We start from the raw sequence: 17,880 nt of genomic DNA on the forward strand, positions 1-17,880 counted from the left end.
TGAAGCTAACATTTTAATTGATTATTAATCAAGAATAATCTGCAAATTATGCATTGAAAATAAGTGTAAATAGATAAATGTAATAGAAGTGGGTTATGACTAAAGACCTTATACAAACTGGTTAAAGATGAAAATTCTGCCCTGTCATTTCCAATGCAAATGTCAACACGGCCTCTGGCCTCTACTGTTTTCAGTATCCTGGCACGCGAAGAAAAACAAGCCGACAAACTAATTTTTACAGATGAACCTTTGTAACTGCAAAAGTTGACAAAACTACCATTTGTGTGTACGCACTATGGAAAAGGATTAAACAAAAAGAAGTTCCACTTATTTATTTCTATTTGAATGAAAGAGGAAACCAAAGTTCGGTAATTCCCTGTGAAAGACTTCGACAAGTTAACCTGTTACATTGTTATTATTCTATAGTATCAAACATGTACAAGTATCCCAGTTATATGACAATGGAGGTTTTAGTTTTGTTTTTTAAATTAAGTATAAAATATTTGAGAATGATTTCAAACTGAGAACAAATGACACCGTTTTGCATTGGTAGTGCAAGGGGGAAACATTTTAATCACTGATTACTATTGAAAATCACATGTCTATGATCTACAGGATATTGTGTTGTAGAAAATGAAAATATGCAGAGACCACCCAGTCACATCCTCGAAACACACTCGTGAGGAAGAAAGGGAGGAGGTAAAACAAACCGAAACCTCTTCGAAGAAGAGCTACAGAGACAATCTGACTACATACATCACCACAGAGCCTACAGCCCCTTTCAGACATGCAATCCCTTTCTTTAATTTTGAGGGCACCTGAATGCGTCACCTGCCCAAGTGCATGTTCACTTATCCTTAAATGGCAATCTTGTTAGGTCGGACCTGGAAACGTTTACTTCTAACTTTTCAAGACAAATCTGAATGCATGCAGTCAAATTAAGAGAGGAGCATCTGAGTGATTTTGACTGTGCATGATTCCATTTAAACTTTTCTTTGAAGCTGAACTCATGAGGGAATGCCCTCAACAGCAATACATACAAATCTCTCCAAAATCAGGTTCTAATTTATGATAAAGACATTCCTCTTTCAATAAACAGAAGAGACATCTCTCTTTCTCTGAGCCTGTGTGCAGCTCTCTGAGCAGCACATATACACACAACCTGCTCTTAGTGACAATGACAGAAGAAACTAAAAACACAGTGAAAAGAGTCGATCCTGAGAAAACCTGCTGTCACAGAGTCAACAAGGCTTTTCCAGGAAGGGCAAGTACTGCATGCGTACTGCGACTCTGCCAATCACTGTCATGTGTGTCTAAATAAAACTTTGAGAAAAACATAAACATAAAAATGACCTACATTTGAAGGACAGAAAACCATTACTTTCACAGATCCCATGTCTGAAAAGGGCTTTGTTCATTAGTGTACAATATGCACACTTGGGGAAAAGTACAAAATTGAAAATATGTCATTGCTAAGGATTGACGCAAATTTGAAGAATATTGCAAAAACATTTTTTTTTTTTAAACTGCTCGTCTTAAGATATAAATAAGTTTCTTGGGTGCAGATCCATGAAATAACATCTCCACAAGAAGAAACTGTTAAGTTGTTCCATCCAGGTAGAGCCAAAGTAGGGTAAGAGGCCTGAGGGGGTTGGGGTTCTCACAAGTTGCTTGTTGAAAACCTCTGTGTATCAAAAAGTTTGTGAAGACGCCTTTTTCCGTTTAAACGTTTTACCCTAGAGGCAACACAAAGGGACTTCTTATGTCACAACAAAGCAGGCCAAGGGATCATTTGGCTGTCGAAGGAGCGGACATACAGGTCAAATCCTCCAGTGTTTCCTTGTGTTGTCGTTCGTCTGAAGCGCGGCTCATTCACTGGTTATTTTTGGCTTTGGCGTGTGTGAGGATGTGAGACTTCAGGTTGGTGGACTGGGCAAATTTTTTGTTGCAGCCATCAAAGGGGCAAACATACGGACGGTCTCCAGTGTGAATACGCACATGTGTGCGCAAGTTAAAGTCCAGGGAGAACCGCTTGCCACAGCCCTCAAATGTGCACTGGGAAAGAGACAGAGAGAGTGTTAATGCTACTTCATGTCTCAACTTAGCTCATGTATAACTTAGCTCAGTAGCCTTATGATGAAATAGCAAAATTTGCATATAACCACTCTTAAAACACACAAACCCAGCCGAGTAAGGTAAACACTTCCATAAGTATTTTTATGTCCTACTATTAAATCAAAGTAAATATTTGCAGGCTGTCTGAGAAAGCCAAATAACTGATAGCCTGCCACGTGTGAGACCTCACCTGGAAAGGTTTCTCTCCCGTGTGTACGAGTTGGTGCCTCTTCAATTTCGAACTCTCGACAAACGCTTTGCCGCACTCTGCGCAGACGTGCACCCGAGGTCCGTGGGTGTGCAAGTGTTTCCTCATTGCAGAGTTGTCCCTGAACATCTTGGTACATCCCTGACAGGGAAGAGGAAACACAGTTAGTTTAACTTGTTTGCACATAATGGCATGCCAATGCATAACACACTTGCATATTCTCAAAAGAGGTGTCATAACAAATACACAGCAATCAGCAAACTTCTGAGCTGCAACATGCAGAGCACACGCACTTTGTGTGGACAGGCTATCGTCCTGGGCGCGTCATCTTCTTTTACTTTTCTCGGCTTCATTCTGCAACAGAAATGGAAGTAGCTGCATGTAAACTAGCTGCATGTAAACTAGCATTAGAAACCCCCCCAGAAAACAGATAAATAGCATTTATTTGCATACAGTGCTATTTTTTTTTTTGCATTTTAACACATGTAAATGCATGCATTTACATGTGTTAAAGTGGAGTTGCATTTATGCTCAACGTTGCACTTCACACAAAACAAAACTAGAGTGTGCAAAACTGCATCTAATCTATCAGGTCTGCAGAGTTTTCAGCAGTGTTGCTTGTCTGTCTTTCATGGAGCCAATACAGTTTTGTTTTGAAAGCTGCAATGTGTTTCAACATTATCACCACTTACCTTGCAAACTCTGCCAGCTGTTTGGGGTCTGACAGGTCAATGCCTGGGATGCCTCCAGGAGGAAGCTTTTTCCCTGTCATGTATTCCGAATAATCTGGAGGAGAGTTTTCTCCTGTGATTTGCTCCTCGTGGTCTATGTCCTTTTTGTCATCTAAAAGATAGAGGAACAGTTTTTAAAAGAAATCCATAACTACAACAGTGCATTTTGAGCTCAATGTGCCCTCACTAATTTCCTACTTAAATATTACGGAAAATCCGGTTGTTGCTAAATAGGTGATTTCTGTTGAGTTGCAAATGGTTTAATCTCAAAAGTACACTATAAACAGTTTTCCAAACAGTATGAATGGTGCATTTGTGTGACAGTCTATTCAACATAAAATGTGAGGAAAAACAGAAAATTTAAAAGATTTTGCGTTAAATACATAACGATTCACTGTAGAAACGCAAGTAAGGTGAGGTTGGCTGCACAAAGTTTACAAAAAATGTTTTCCAAATAAAATTTAAATTAAAACTCGGTGTTTTTTTTAATCATCTCAATTTTCATTTTCTCCATGTGTTGAATAGCCAGTTCAAAACCAGTTTCTATATCAAGCTGATAAAATCACACTTTTTAGGGTTCACGCAAAGAATTAAAAAACATGATACAGTTTCCGAAACAAAATACATAGTTTATTGTACTTTTAAAATCATGTGACTAAAAACGCGTGACTAAAGACGAAAAACTGTAATGTTTGAGGGGTTCCTGAATGCACCACCTCCACCGACTTCGCTGAGCTGAACTGAACTGCGCCACAGCGGCCTAGCGGAGCTAGCTGCACTCGCTCCCACTCTCGCCGCCATCTTCGTCGGCCAAATAAACGCCATTTTTTCGGGCCGCCATACTTTCTAGACCGGGGAAATATGGCGGCGCCCATCGACACATAAAACATGGCTTCCCATAAAAACAAAAACATTTCAAATGGAGTTTAAGTGGCTCGGAGTTGGGGAATGTTTCCTACTTTGGCGGAGGACAAGGCCCCAGCAGGGCCCAGTCACACGACACACATCCTGAGAACAAAGCGAGGCGCCAGCTTGCAGGAATTCACTTAACTTACCCGATGCCCACATAGTGACTGAAAATTCCCCCTCCAACGTCTTTATCTGGACCTGCTTCTGTTCCCATTTTCTGCCCATTTCTCCCCCACTCAGGTAGCTCTTTTTGCCCGATTTCTTTCCGCTTCCAGCCTTCTTCATCCGGCCTGTTGACGAGCTTTTCCCGGCCACAGTAACCAGAGTCTGTTCGATATAGTCCTCCTCCACGGCGGGCACTGGGATAAGAATTTGGTCCTCGAAACCATCATCTGTGTGCAGTTCGGAGTCATCCTCACCCACCACTTCTTCTCTCGTCTGCACCAAAATCACCTCCTGGTGCGGGTGAATCGAGTTCGGATCATCTGTATCGAGAGGCTGTAAGGCGATCATAGGCTGGTGCTCACCGTCGTCTCCAACAACTGTGGTCTCGATTGTCTCTACTTCGATTTCGTGCAATTCAACTATTTCGGCCGGCATTTCTGAGCCATCCGTTTCTATGTACAGGGTGTCCCCCGATGCCATGATAACTTTCGTGTATTGCTTCTTCCTATTGCTATTTATTTTACACTCTAGCCTTCCCTCCTCTCTACTCTCTATCGGCCCCCCCTCTCGCTCTCTCCGACAACAACTCCACAGTCTCACTAGTGTATTCTCGCCGCCACAACGCTCCAGTTCTGAAATCTCGCGAGATTCAAGGAAAAAGTGCCCTGACAGGTAGATTATGTTTAGTTCACAGATTATTACACACACATTTTTATGAAATAAATATAAATGTGCATAATACACATCTTCTATGAATGTCTTTATTTGTAACATACACATCATTATACATTATGGGTTCACAGTTTGTGGGTTTTTTTTATCATATAGTAAAATGCGTTTTTTGATGATCCAGTTTATAAATTAAATAAAGGGGACAAGTTATTGTTTTTGTTTTTCTTATCAAACTTAGAAATATTCAATTTACAAATACATCAAACAAAAAAGCAGCAAATAACTGAAAAGCGGGAAAGCTTGCTATTTTTTCCATGCCAGATAATTTGTGTAGTGGAAACAAATGAGTTGGAAATGTAACAAAAGAAGCACATAAACACTGATATCTAACCTTAAAGCAAAAAATTCTGACCTTGACAGTTACAATATGTAACTGTGTGTAAGCTGTGTGTGTTTTCCAGTTAAATTCTTCACTCATTCTTTGAGAGTATATGCCTACTGTAGTACCACTACAGTCCCACCTCCCCTTAATACAACATATTAAAAAAGGTTTCTAGTCTCCACGACAGAAAACACTCGCTGCGGGGTTGCATACATTTCAGCAGGTGCACAAGCAGGTTTGCCCTGCGTCAACTTTCGGAGGAGGGGCGTGAGACCACACCCTAAACCTTCTGTCTGCAACCTGTCAAGGTGGGTGTGTCCCGATACTTCGAAGGTTTGATGACACGGAGCCGGATGCCTCACACGCAGAGTAGATAGCCATGGGGAAGACAGGTGGAAGAGGCGACTTTGAATGGGTCTACACTGACCAGCCGCACACTTCAAGAAGAAAGGAAATTCTGGGTAAGAAATGACAGAAGATTTTTTTTTTTAAAACAACCCAAAAAAGTCCAGATTGTTTTTTAAAATCCGCCAGAAACTGCGCTTTAGAAGTCAACGTGTTAACAGTTGAGGTCAAATTTTTTTTTTCCCTGTCTATACTCTACTTATAAAACTGTAGCCGGTTAAACCTGTTTACAAGCAGTTGCTTAACGAGCTATCAGCTCACAGTGGATGCAGTGAAAACGTAGAAACGAACATGCCGCTCATGATAAACACATAGTTTTATTACTTGTACTTGAAGTTACGCATACTTGTACTGTTTTAGGTGCGACGAGATCGATTTACTTATTACTTTAAATCCGTGTATTTATTGGCGAAGGTATAGCGTGTACCTGGAGTGTACTCCAGTTAAAATCAATGCAAACGAACAATTAAATAAATACGAGTACAGCGTGCTGTGAGTGGAATTTCAAATCTGATGTTGCAGTCTTCATGTTTACTTTTGATTGCGGTTTTAAAACTAAAGTCAGTTATTTCTTAAAAGGAAACACGGGTTATGAAAGAGGATTAGCATGTTTCAAGCTCGTGATAGTGACACATTTAATTCACTTCAACATTTCTTTTTTTCGAAACCCCCTAACTTGTGAAATAATAGGAATGTAGTGACAGTTCACTTTTCCAAATCATGACTGTCACACTCTGAATGCTACTCCTTAAATGATAAGAAAGGTTTTACAGGTTCCTGGGAAATCCTTTAATCATGACACGAATGAGCCAACAGAATGTATCCAAACTGTTTGGAGTTTCCATTTTATTTCTTTTTATTTTTCCCTTGCCTATAAAATATGTATCACAAACTAATAGGTTATCTGATCCGTCATTTGATCCATTTTAAAAGCTCTGCTGCTGAAGTGTATTTAATCTTGGCTTTACCCAGTATTTGCATGCTTACTTGGGTGTGAAAGACACACCTAGTAGGTGGTGGGTTTCTTGACACTACAAAATCCTAAATTATTAAATTGTTTATTGTCCTCTGCTCTGAGGGGACAGGGATGTGGTGGAGAAATGTGTTAGAGGTAATTGTGCTTCAGATCCTTTTACTTTACCATTTGATGGAAGGGGCACCTTTTGAACAGTTTAATAAATTAAATGGCTTGTTTTTTCCACGTCTGCAGACTGAAGGTTCAGGCGGGACTCACAGGCCATAAACTTAACATTATACTGCACATTCAAAGGACAGCAGTACCTGCCATTACAGATGCTTATGAGACCACACATGTGATCAACCACCACATGTTGAACAGAATAATGTGTGAATTAATTTTGGCTGATACTCTATGCTGGAAAATGATCTAACAGTAAGGCAAATGAAAGGCCTTTCTTGTTTGACATGATGAAGTCAAAATTCTCTAATGGCTTTACAACATGTGTTCTGCATGGGCACATTAAGAAGTTATTACTGGAGTTTTATGATGCCTGGTCATTGATTTAACTTCATACCCTGGAGGCAGGCTGTGACAGCATCTGAAAGTTTATGGTCCATAAACGGCTTTAATTAGGAAAAAGGGAAGGACGCTCTGGAGGTGAGCTCACATTGAGCCACAGATTTGAAAGCAATACTAATGCTGATGTAATGCTTGTATGTTGATGAATGATTGTTTCACAATGGGAGACTGCAGGGAAGCAACAGGGAATTCTTGTTGGGTAAACATTCATAGAATAAAGGGGATTTGGTCCGTAGAGGAGACTATCAAAATATGAAATGGTCACGGGGACCCAGCCCCAGTATCTTTAATCTATTAGTCACCAAGGTAAGAAAGTTTTGCATAGAGACATTACACAACCTGAAACTAAGGAAGTAGGTCAGATTTGCATGCAACATCCCGCAATGGTGTGTGGCTAACTTTGATGTAATGCATGATAGGATATGCTCTGTATGGTGTGATTGTAAAGTCTTAGTAGCCGAATCACTTGGCACAAAGCTTTTTCACTTACCTGCCCAAATTTCTTTGCTGTTCCCATAAGGTGGGGCCAGTGCAACAAATCAGAACCTGTATGACCTAATTATTTAAATTTTTTTAATTGTAAAAGTCTTTTTTTTTTTTAAAAAAAAAAAAAGAAAAAAAAGAATGATTTTTCAAATGCTCTTTTGTTTCTCCCTGAGTTTCATTTCCTGCAGCAAAACAACACCTCTGCCAATTAAAGCTGACTTTTCTCAGCATGGTTTTCCCAAGAGAAGGGCAGCTACCTCACAGCTTGTTTGCTGAGAGCAACCTTAGGAAAATTACTGTGAAACATATGCTGTGCAAGTCACTGTTTCAGAAAAAATAATTAATTCATTTCTTTTATCCTCATTTTCTTCACTGCTTCCTTTAATCTATTATTCCCTTTCCTCACATGTCCTCTGCCACTCCTGCGATTCTTTCTTTCTTTTTCAACAATCGCATTACTCCTGCCTTTGCTCTTTTCCATCCCTCTTTTTTTCTTGCTTCTCTCCTCAGCCAAATATCCACAGATCAAGTCTCTGATGGGTCCAGACCCCCAGTTGAAGTGGGTGGTATCGGGCATGGTCCTGACCCAATTCCTGGCCTGCTTCCTGGTCCAGGACCTCTCCTGGAAATGGATCTTCTTCTGGGCCTATGCATTTGGAGGCTGTATTAATCACTCCCTGACTCTGGCTATCCACGACATCTCCCACAACGTGGCTTTTGGTAACAAGCTGGCGAAGTGGAACCGCTGGTTCGCCATGTGGGCCAACCTACCCATCGGGCTGCCCTACTCTGCCGCCTTCAAAAAGTACCACATCGACCACCACCGGTATCTTGGAGGGGACCAGCTTGATGTTGACATACCTACAGACTTTGAGGGATGGTTCTTCTGCACCCCAGCCAGGAAGATCCTCTGGCTCTTCCTCCAGCCATTATTCTACGCCCTGCGCCCATTAGTGGTCAACCCAAAGCCAGTCGGTCGGCTTGAGATCCAGAATGCAATGGTTCAGCTTGTAGTAGACCTAATTATCTACTATTTATGGGGGGTGAAGCCCATCGTTTACCTCATTGCAGGATCTATCTTGGGTATGGGACTGCATCCGATCTCTGGACATTTCATAGCTGAGCACTACATGTTCCTTAAAGGACATGAGACATATTCCTACTATGGAGCGTTGAACTTGATTACCTTCAATGTTGGGTATCACATGGAGCACCACGACTTTCCCAGCATACCCGGCAGTAAACTACCTCAGGTGAGAACATATTACTGTTAGAAATAGATTTATAACAGTATAACTTATAACTTTGGACTTGAATGTACTGAGCGTAGAAAAATGAGCACAGTTATATCACTGAATACTGTGGACAGATGATATGGGCCTCTCCTGACTTTTAGAACCTAAATACAACAGACACTGGGAAATGCCAAAAATCTAATTTCTTTTTCCCATTAACTGCAAGTATTTATGAGCTTAATGGGCAGGTTTTTTAAATGATTAACTGCCGCCTCTATCAGGACAGTGTTGGCACTTAATACAAGTTAACTGCCTTTAGGTTTGTTGACCACGAGTTTAAAGAACTCTTTAAAAATCTATTTTGTTTAGTTACATTTTAACCCCCGTTCACGCCCCCCTTTTCATTGTCTAGTAAAACATTTCAGTCAGGATATGTCGAGCTGCATTCACCCCGACGTACTGTTTTGTGTAATATCATACAATATGCTGTTCTGTTTGCACTTGTTCTAGTCAAATACAGTCATGTCGAATTAGGTCGAATAAATAAAAGCCCTCAAATCCTAAACACATTAACTCTGCACTTCAGATGCAGGCTTTACACTCACCATTTGCAATATTTACTCTTTCTACACCACCTTCTTTCTCACTGATATTTCTTCTCTTTCATTTTTAACTTCTGTTTTTTTTTTTTTAACTGGCAGGTCAAGGAAATCGCAGCCGAGTATTACGACTCCCTGCCTCAACACACTTCCTGGAGCCGTGTATTGTGGGACTTTGTGTTTGACGACAGCATCGGGCCCTATTCCAGAATCAAACGGGAGTACAAGCTGAGCAAACAGGAATAGATCTCCAATTGATTGATTGATCTGCTAAGCAAGAATGTGAATTGTAGTTGTCAGACGTCGGCTAACCACAACAGAAAGTCTAGTTTTGTTGCATAGTGTGGATGTTACCATACGTAAGCCCAATAACATGTTTGACATTGTTATCTAATCAGTGCTGCACTCGTGTTACTATAAGGCAATGTGCACATTTCAGCTGCATATTTTACACAAATGAGATTTCACCTCATATGACTGGATGTTATTTATTCCTGCTATAAAAAGACAGCCAGTGTCATTGTGCAATGTGGAAATCTACTTGTACCCAGAAAGCACAAAGAAGAATTGCGGAAAAAAAGAAGGTACATTTTTTCTTATCTGTGACTGAAGGCGACATAAAGCCATAACTTCGGGATAAAGGTCACATACATTCTCATGTGGTTTTATGGAGATGTCACTACCCCATGCCGTTTAGTTTTCCTGATTGTAAGCGTTCGTCAAGCCTCGTGAGAGTTTCTGCAGAAGCACAATCGCTTAGATTAGCAGCTGCACATCCGTCATGCAGAACAATGCTGAAGTGGAAAATAAGCATTGAAACTTACCTTCCAGTAAGAGGAGCCTTTTCTTCTGTGATGCCTCGTTCTGCTTGGTTGCAGCTGCATCGCCGTACAAGGATTTTATCTCAGAGTGTTAGGCTTGTTAAATGACCATACTGGTGTTTCTTCAGGTTGAACACATGTTCATGAAGTATTCATTTACATCGGTGTTGCTAAGGAGCCTCTTATGACCACTCTTTGATCATACAGCTTTTCTGTTTTTGGATTTAGTGTTTGCCATTTTAAATTATTTTCTAGTGACACACTAACTGGTATAAAGAATAAAATACCATCCATCCATCCATTCGCGTCCGCTTATCCTTAGAATAAAATACCAGCGTGTGAAATGACAAGAAGCACAGGGGTGAAAAAGAAAGCATCTACAAGAATCACAAGCCACCACAAACGGTAAATTACAAGCATGGCTACTGTTTTTATGCAGGGTTTGTGTTGTTTTGTCCACCCACTGACTGTTCAACCTAATGTATATTCAGTCTTAAGCATTATCTTGTTTATAAAAGTTCTATTTAAAAAAATGCACTACATAAAAAGTCTTTATAAGGAGAAACTCTGCATTCCTGAGTGTGTTAATGCTTTTGTCACTGTGGTATCCGAAGAAAAATATGCCTTCAAGCTTAAGACAAACTCGAAGATAGTGAGACACACACACACACACACACACACACACACACACACACACAGTGAGCAGGATACTGTGTAGCTGACAATTTTTTTTTTTTTTTTTGAATGAATGAATTTACTTCCAGCTTTTTAAATGAGAACGTAGTTGAGAGCGGACAGAGTGAACAGAATGCAACAACTGATATTCATCCAAAGCCTTCCTGCAAATACACATTTAGCTACCATCACAAAGGCCTACTTTTCATCTCTTGCACTTAGCTAGGTTTGCATATTGCCAGAGCAACCAATCCTCTTCACTTTTTTTTTCTCCCCACATTGCTACCATCATCAAGGTTAACATCTTGTAGAAAGGGAACGTTCATAGAAACAAACCACTATAGTAAATGTACCACCGTTTATATAGATTTTTGCATGTGTGTGTCTTTTTTTTTTTTTTTTGTCCCCAAACCAAATAAACTTATTCATAGAGATGGGGTATTCATGCATACTTGGTGGGGGGTGGGGTTCACAAAGCATAGGGTGACTAATATATATAATACTACATTTTTTTTTTATACCTAGGTAAAACCAGGTGGCACATTTAAAGTTATCGGCCTGTTTTTTGTGAATGATCCCCGAGTTTCAGTGATCTTGCACGTCCGAACAGTTACAGAGAAACCTCGGTCACACTGGAGTTGCAGAGCAGACTTTTTGTGTGTTGTCTGATTCATTGCTAAAAACAAAAAAAATTGTTATGCCTTTAAATATGGTGGAAATTAAGGTAATTCAAGTGGTTTAAGCTATTTTTTTCTTAAAGGTTAGATACACAACGCCAGTATGAGCAAGGTCGTAAAAAGTCTTTTTTTTCTTTCTTTTTTTTTTAAATATGCCAGTTGAGGGCAGGTGGGTATGCGGAGCCACTGTGCCCATATTGTGCTTGTTATCGTCAACGAGTTAGGGATAAACTAAACAAAAACAATAGAAAATATAAAAGGCTGACGTAGGGTGTGCAAGATTCCTTTCTCCCTCTAGAATATCAATAAAATACTCATTGTCATCAACAGCATCATCATCATTATCACCACATTTTTTAAATAATAAAACAGTAAAAACTTAGAAAACAAAAATATTTTCTTCTTAAGACTTGGACTGAACGGCAAACAAAGAGTTGCAACACTGGGCTGACTGAGTCTAGGTGCACAGAGAGGACCACAACACCAAAACTCAGCACGAACGTCCTTCTTTTCCTCACTTCTTCTTTTAGTCCATCTGTCAACCTCTGTTTGAGTTCAACCTGTACGTCAGTCTTCCTTTAATCCATCCCCACATTTCTTCTGCTCGTCCCTCTCGTTAATCCGCGCTCTCTTGTCTCTGTTTCTTCTTTTTATTGTTGCTGTCCAGCAGACTTAAATGTTGCCACAACGTCTCTGCAACTCGAACGATGGCGTCTATGAGGTCACAGAAACATTGAGAGAACATTCCCTGGTCCTCGCGTCTGTGCATCTGCGTGTCCGTCCTCCTCCAGCTCCTCCGTCGCTCTCCTCCTCCTGCTCCTCCTCTTCCATCTGTACGCTCGGATGAGATTAGGATGTACTGATTCTGCCAATTTCTTGTCTGATGGCTGAGAGAAAATAAAAAAAACAATTTAAGAAAAAAAAAGGCTACACTGCTGTTTAACTTTACAAGGACGGCTGCTGCTTACCGTTAATGATCTCGTCTTTCACTTTATGCAACTCGCGCACGACTTCGTCCAAAATCTCCTGCGGGGCAGTAAACAAGCTCGTGAGTCTCATTTCAGTTTCGCAGGGTGAACCCATAATGCGCTTTATGCTACATGGGAAGTTAAACCAACCTGTTTCATCCTGTCAAACTCTGTGTCTGCTTCACTAGTGCTGCCGATGGGCCTTACTCTGAAAGGCAAATGGGTGAAGTGACTAAAAACACAGTGGACAGTGAAGTAGAACAGGCTACATATTTTTATCATTTGCATTGATAAAAGTGAATTTTCAACACTTCACTGTTGCTCCAGTGAAACAAATTTATGCCTAAATCCCTGTGGGTAATGCTAGAGGTTTGATATCCATTTCATATTCAGAACATTGCTCCTCCTGCTCCTCCTCTTATCTACAGACCTGGACACCAGTGAGGACTTTTCTGCAGAGTTGGATCGCTCCCATGGCCTCTTCACAGCATCTTGCAGAGTAAAATACTTACAATCAGATAACGGGGCTACGCCACGGACTAAAATATACTGAAATATGTGCAGATAAAGCCGATAAAGCATCAGTGTTAATACCTGTTGAGTTCTGCTGACCTGATCCCCGACCACCTGAGTCATCCTTCAAGGAGAGACAGATATTGATTATCAGACATTGAGTATTGTTAATAACCGTAAGTAATTTCATACATCTCTGAAATATTTAAAAAACATCCTTAAAACAATGCACATTTTGGAAAATATCCTAGTCACGCTTCTAGAGCTTTATTTAAACACTGATACCAATCATGCCAGCAACAAATGGAAAAATAGCAAAATGCCAAAATGTCATGGTCCTGGGCCATGTTGGCCCAGCATTCTTAGTTTTCTTGTATTTTTGTATTTTGTTCCTTATGCCGTGGTTCCTAGGTTCTGTTAAAGATGTTCCTTATTTGATTACCCCTTGTGTGCCCCTCTGTGTATCTGTGAGCCCTCGTTTCCCCTCCTTGTGTTTCATTCAATGTTTTCCCCAGCCCGTTATGTCTGTGCTCTCTCTCCTCCTGTCTGAACCCTGTTTTACTTTGACAGTCTCTCATCAGTATGTGTCATGTTGTGTTACTCCTGCCCTGTCTCGTTACGATTATCTGTGTCAGCGGTGTTCCCCGTGTGCTCCCACTTCCCTCGTTAACCCTCTGTGTGTTTATGTGCATGTCTCCCTCAGTTCAGGGTCGCGTTGTCAATGTCTCCTCCCTGAACCTGTGTGTCTTTCTGTGTTCCCTCGGTCTTCTGTTAGTATTCCCAGTTTAGTTCTGTTTCGTTGTAAGGCCTGCAATAAAGCAGTGATTTTGAGTTCAGTTCCTGTCTCCGTGAGTTTTGGGTTTGGGTCCTCATCTGCCTCCACACAGCTAGTTCATGACACAAAAACTACAATTCCTGGACTGGTCGCTTGAGACCAGTGCTAACACTGAGTCAGTCCCATGTTAAAATGCTCAGATTTAGACCTTTAGAAGTCGTGTTTACACCCTGTTCTCCACAGCTTATTTATCCCTTTAGTGTGTGGGGGATGAGTTTCTTTCATAACTCATCAGCTGAACTGGATTGCGCCTTTAAGTCATGCGTTACTAAGGGCATGAATGTGCTGACTGACAAGTGACAAGTGTTGGGGCTTTTTAGTGTAAATGATCTAATCATCAGATAAGACAGTGTTGAAGTTTTGGTGAGTGAATCTTTGCTATTCTATTTATATGCTACTTAGCTCCAAGCACTGAGAAGCCATCCATGGCCATGTGATGCACAGATAAACTTTATGCATGCAATTTCTCAGTTTGACTCCAATCGTTGATCCAAAAATGATAACTTCTGGCTCCAAAAAAAATAAGCAACAACAATTACAGTGCTAAAAATATAAGTCCAGGTAACTGTGGCGAGGTCCATGTTTTATATCAGGTCTGTAATCTCTATGCTAAACATAAGATCTGTCAATAACTTGTTAGTTTAGCTGTTATCATCTGTTTTTCAAAGGTTGGATATCTCTCTAGGCTTGAGTCTCACATTTAAAAGAATGAATTGAAACTGGTATCTTTTCTACCAGCTCTCGATGATAAAGAAAATAAGGGAAATTCCCAAAAATGTTGAGCTATATCTTTAAGCACAAAACTTACTTCATCAGGTTTCTCAGAAGCTTTTCGTCTAAAAGAGAAAAGGGAATGAGGAAACTGTGTAAAAAGAGTGAGCTTTCAGCGAGAATTCAGAAACTAGTATGAATAGATTGTGACACGGATATGATACGAACCCAGAAACATTTTTTTCGATAGATATTTACTGTAAGGAAAACAAAAAGGCTAACGGAACAGGTTTCTGTGTCACTGCATGATCTGACAGGTGAAGGGGTAAAAAGTTTGTGTGTGTTTAGAAAGTTGTTTGACCTGCGTGCTAGTAAGGCATTCATCTCCTGCATCAGTCCCTCCCCTCCGCCGCCACTGCCACCGCTAGACCGGTTGGAGTCACTTTTGCCACTAGAACCAGGAGGGCTGCTCTCATCCTAAACACAGACACATTACAAAAAGGTTTCCTTTTTTTCTCCCGTGGGGGTAGGTGGAACCTTTCTGCCTAAAATATGCTAATAACATTCCCTTGCTTTAGTCTGAACCTCCTCAGACTAAAGCAGGGAGGCTCACCCTATTCACTTTACGTAGCTTGGCTCCAGCCAGTGCCGCAGCCAGTCCTGAGGGTTGGTGTTGGACCCCAGGTGGGCCACCAGGAGGCCCTCCACCAGCGGGTAATGGAGGGGGCATGGGTGGCGGCACGGCCATTGGGGGTGGTGGACCAGGTGGTGGTGGTGGGGCTGGAGGACCAGCCATAGGTGCTGGAGCTGCGGCTGAAGGAGGTGCAATAGAAAGCAGAGATGGGTTACGTGCAGAGATGAGAACACTTGGGAGGAGTAAGATTAAATCCTGATTAAAGGTTGGGGGCCTGACATATATATATCTATATATCTATATATATATATATATATATATCTATATATATATATATCTATATATCTATATATCTATATATATATATACATATATATATATATATATATATATATATATATATATATATATATATTTTGTGGGAAGGTTATGTGAAAGCCAGCTGATGATAGAGGTATGCTTTAAATTTTCCTACAGGCTTTGAATAATTCCAGGACCAGGAATAAAACCAAAGATCTGACAGTAGCTTCAAATGTATTTTGTTTGATAACGGCAGATAGTCAAGTCAGGCAAAGTGAAAAACCTGCACAGCAGGAACGACTTCAGGTCCACTGACTTGTCAATACAATCCTGAATTCCTGTGTTTCTTCAATTTTAGGGTTGTGCGCTGTAACTGTGTGAAGCATGATTTGCTGGGAATCTTGAAGAAATTGTCAGCAGCAAAGGCCTATTGTTCTGCTGCATTGAGCTACATTGACGGAAATATGTATATTTATAAAAAGAGGCGCGTAAATGTTTGTCTTAAAGGCTCTGCACACCTACACAAGTATATTACATTTCTGCTTGATTATATACCTGGTGAGACGGAAGTTGGTTGAAGTTCTCCTGGGAATTACACTGTCATAAAACCAATAGCACTAATAACACATGACTCATTGTCATGTGTTATTAGATACCAACAGGGAATTTGTTCGGTTAGAATGACATCAATCCTAAACATACTGTGGAGCGGATCGCTGTGAGTCGGGAATAAAGAGGCTGAAGCAACCGAGAGAGCTTATAATGGCAGAAGGAGTGCGGAGAGTTATGCAAGATTTGAAAACATTCCTGCCAAGCACAGTGAAAATGTGTGAGAGTGCGAAAGGAGAACTTGGTTGTTTTAAAGGCGGAAGGTGACGTTTTGTTTTGTTTTCTAAATGGATGAATCCGTGTCATATTAAAATATCTTCTCTTTACTTTTAGTGCCTAAAACGACTGGACAGCACTGCACGTCTCGCCCTGTAAGTGGGACAGCTTTACACAGATTAAGCAGACTACGTTCACACCCTAGCAATCCTGAGAAGTAGTCTGATGACACCCTGTGAGAAAACTGTGGGTGGACCTCTGGGTGTGTTTGGGCTTTAACTGCTGATACCACACATATATTTTTCATGTTCTTGTCTAACAGTGCAGGTGTGGTGCATTTAACAACCTATTCTACACACACACATACACATACACTATTTACACACACTATGTAAACATGTCCCTCTGCTGAGGGACTACCTCCTCCGCTCTCCTCCTCATACTTACTGCTGCTGGTCATGGGGGTTGGCTGGGGGACAGGGGAGGGGGTCTTCTTGGGCGAGCCCCCGTCAGACATGGCAGTGTAAGAGGGGGGCGAGGAGGAGGAGGAAGAGGTGGTGGTGGTGGTAGGGGGCTGGGCCTGCTGGTGGTACACCTGCTGCTGCTGATGCTGTTGTTGTTGCTGCTGCTGTGGGTGGAAAGTGGATGGGTACTGGGGCTGGTGGCTGGGGGGAGGGCCTGGGGGTGTCTGACTTGTGAGAGGGGGCAGTGGGATGGCCTCGCAGTACTGTGGTGTGAGTGGCAGGTGCTGAGAATGAGGGGAGTAGGAATCGTCTGGCTGGCCGTTGGAGTGAGGGTGTGGGTGGTGCTGAGGGTATTGGTGAGGGGTTGTAACGGTATTGGGATCGAAAGGTGGGGGCTTCATCCTAGTGCTTACAGGTGGGAGGGGGTGAGCCACCGGGAGGACCGGCTGCGGGGGCAAACCCTGCTTCACCGGCATGGCCATCATTACTGGGGGGGACGAGGACTGGGGAAACTGGGCGTACATTTGCTGCAAGTGTGAAGCAGACCAGGTGCCGTGTTTAGGGGGCAGCATGGTGTCTTGTTGCTGTTGTTGCTGTTGAAGGTGAAGGTGGCGGGCTGCGGTGGGTGGAGATAGGGGGATCTGACGGACCTGTCGGCCCTGGGTGGTCACTCCTGCCTGGACTGGGGAAAAGGCTGATGCGAGCGAGGTGGAGAGCTGGGAGGAGAGCTGGGCCTTGTCCCTAGCGGCTCCCGCCTCCTTCTCCTGAGAGGGAGACATGGAGGCGGAGGTGGGAGGAGAGGAGGATGCCACGCGGACGTAGGAGGGTGGCAGTGTGCTAGCTCTGTAATGTCTGTACTCGGGAGGAGTGTCTGGGTGGATGGGAGGGGTGGACACTTTATATTGGAGAGTGGAAACGACTGTGACGGGCAGAGAGAGAAAGACAGAGAGAGGAGAGAGAGAGAGGAGGAGGAAGAGGAGGAGATGCAGACGAAGGAGGGCAACAAACAA

At 41.9% G+C, this 17,880-nt stretch overlaps 3 protein-coding genes across 8 annotated transcripts in view; 1 reads left to right on the plus strand and 2 right to left on the minus strand.

Moving 5' to 3' along the window:
• Window positions 1-539: 539 nt before the first annotated feature.
• yy1a (YY1 transcription factor a) lies at window positions 540-4,713 on the minus strand. The gene is made up of 5 exons (XM_082515416.1): window positions 4,110-4,713; window positions 3,016-3,166; window positions 2,617-2,677; window positions 2,306-2,464; window positions 540-2,055 (listed from the first exon to the last, which is right to left on the minus strand). The coding sequence occupies exons 1-5, from the start codon at window positions 4,606-4,608 to the stop codon at window positions 1,873-1,875; spliced, it is 1,053 nt and encodes a 350-aa protein (XP_082371542.1). The 5' UTR covers window positions 4,609-4,713; the 3' UTR covers window positions 540-1,872.
• A 17-nt stretch (window positions 4,714-4,730) lies between these two features.
• On the plus strand, window positions 4,731-10,833 carry degs2 (delta(4)-desaturase, sphingolipid 2). 2 transcript variants are annotated; one of them, XM_082515417.1, is made up of 4 exons: window positions 4,731-4,800; window positions 5,491-5,643; window positions 8,124-8,866; window positions 9,550-10,833. In XM_082515417.1, exons 2-4 carry the CDS (start codon window positions 5,562-5,564, stop codon window positions 9,691-9,693), a joined length of 969 nt encoding a protein of 322 aa, XP_082371543.1. In that variant the 5' UTR covers window positions 4,731-4,800; window positions 5,491-5,561; the 3' UTR covers window positions 9,694-10,833. The 2 variants fall into 2 exon arrangements, with proteins under 2 accessions (XP_082371543.1, XP_082371544.1); XM_082515418.1 differs by lacking the exon at window positions 4,731-4,800 and having other exon boundaries at window positions 4,941-5,643.
• Window positions 10,834-10,930: 97 nt separating this feature from the next.
• evla (Enah/Vasp-like a) overlaps window positions 10,931-17,880 on the minus strand; it is a 41,107-nt gene continuing 34,157 nt past the window's right edge. For 4 of the 5 annotated variants that reach the window (XM_082515414.1, XM_082515413.1, XM_082515411.1 and 1 more), the window contains exons 6-14: window positions 16,854-17,789; window positions 15,261-15,460; window positions 15,009-15,124; window positions 14,745-14,772; window positions 13,183-13,225; window positions 13,019-13,079; window positions 12,739-12,796; window positions 12,589-12,646; window positions 10,931-12,507 (exon numbers count right to left, since the gene is read on the minus strand). In XM_082515414.1, the coding sequence (XP_082371540.1) occupies window positions 12,470-12,507; window positions 12,589-12,646; window positions 12,739-12,796; window positions 13,019-13,079; window positions 13,183-13,225; window positions 14,745-14,772; window positions 15,009-15,124; window positions 15,261-15,460; window positions 16,854-17,789 (1,538 nt within the window). In that variant the 3' untranslated portion in view covers window positions 10,931-12,469. The remainder of the gene's footprint in view (window positions 12,508-12,588; window positions 12,647-12,738; window positions 12,797-13,018; window positions 13,080-13,182; window positions 13,226-14,744; window positions 14,773-15,008; window positions 15,125-15,260; window positions 15,461-16,853; window positions 17,790-17,880) is intronic. The other variant, XM_082515412.1, reaches the window with a different exon arrangement.

This window comes from Aulonocara stuartgranti, assembly GCF_965226115.1.
Source record: "Aulonocara stuartgranti genome assembly, chromosome: 19".
Lineage (NCBI taxonomy): Eukaryota > Metazoa > Chordata > Actinopteri > Cichliformes > Cichlidae > Aulonocara > Aulonocara stuartgranti.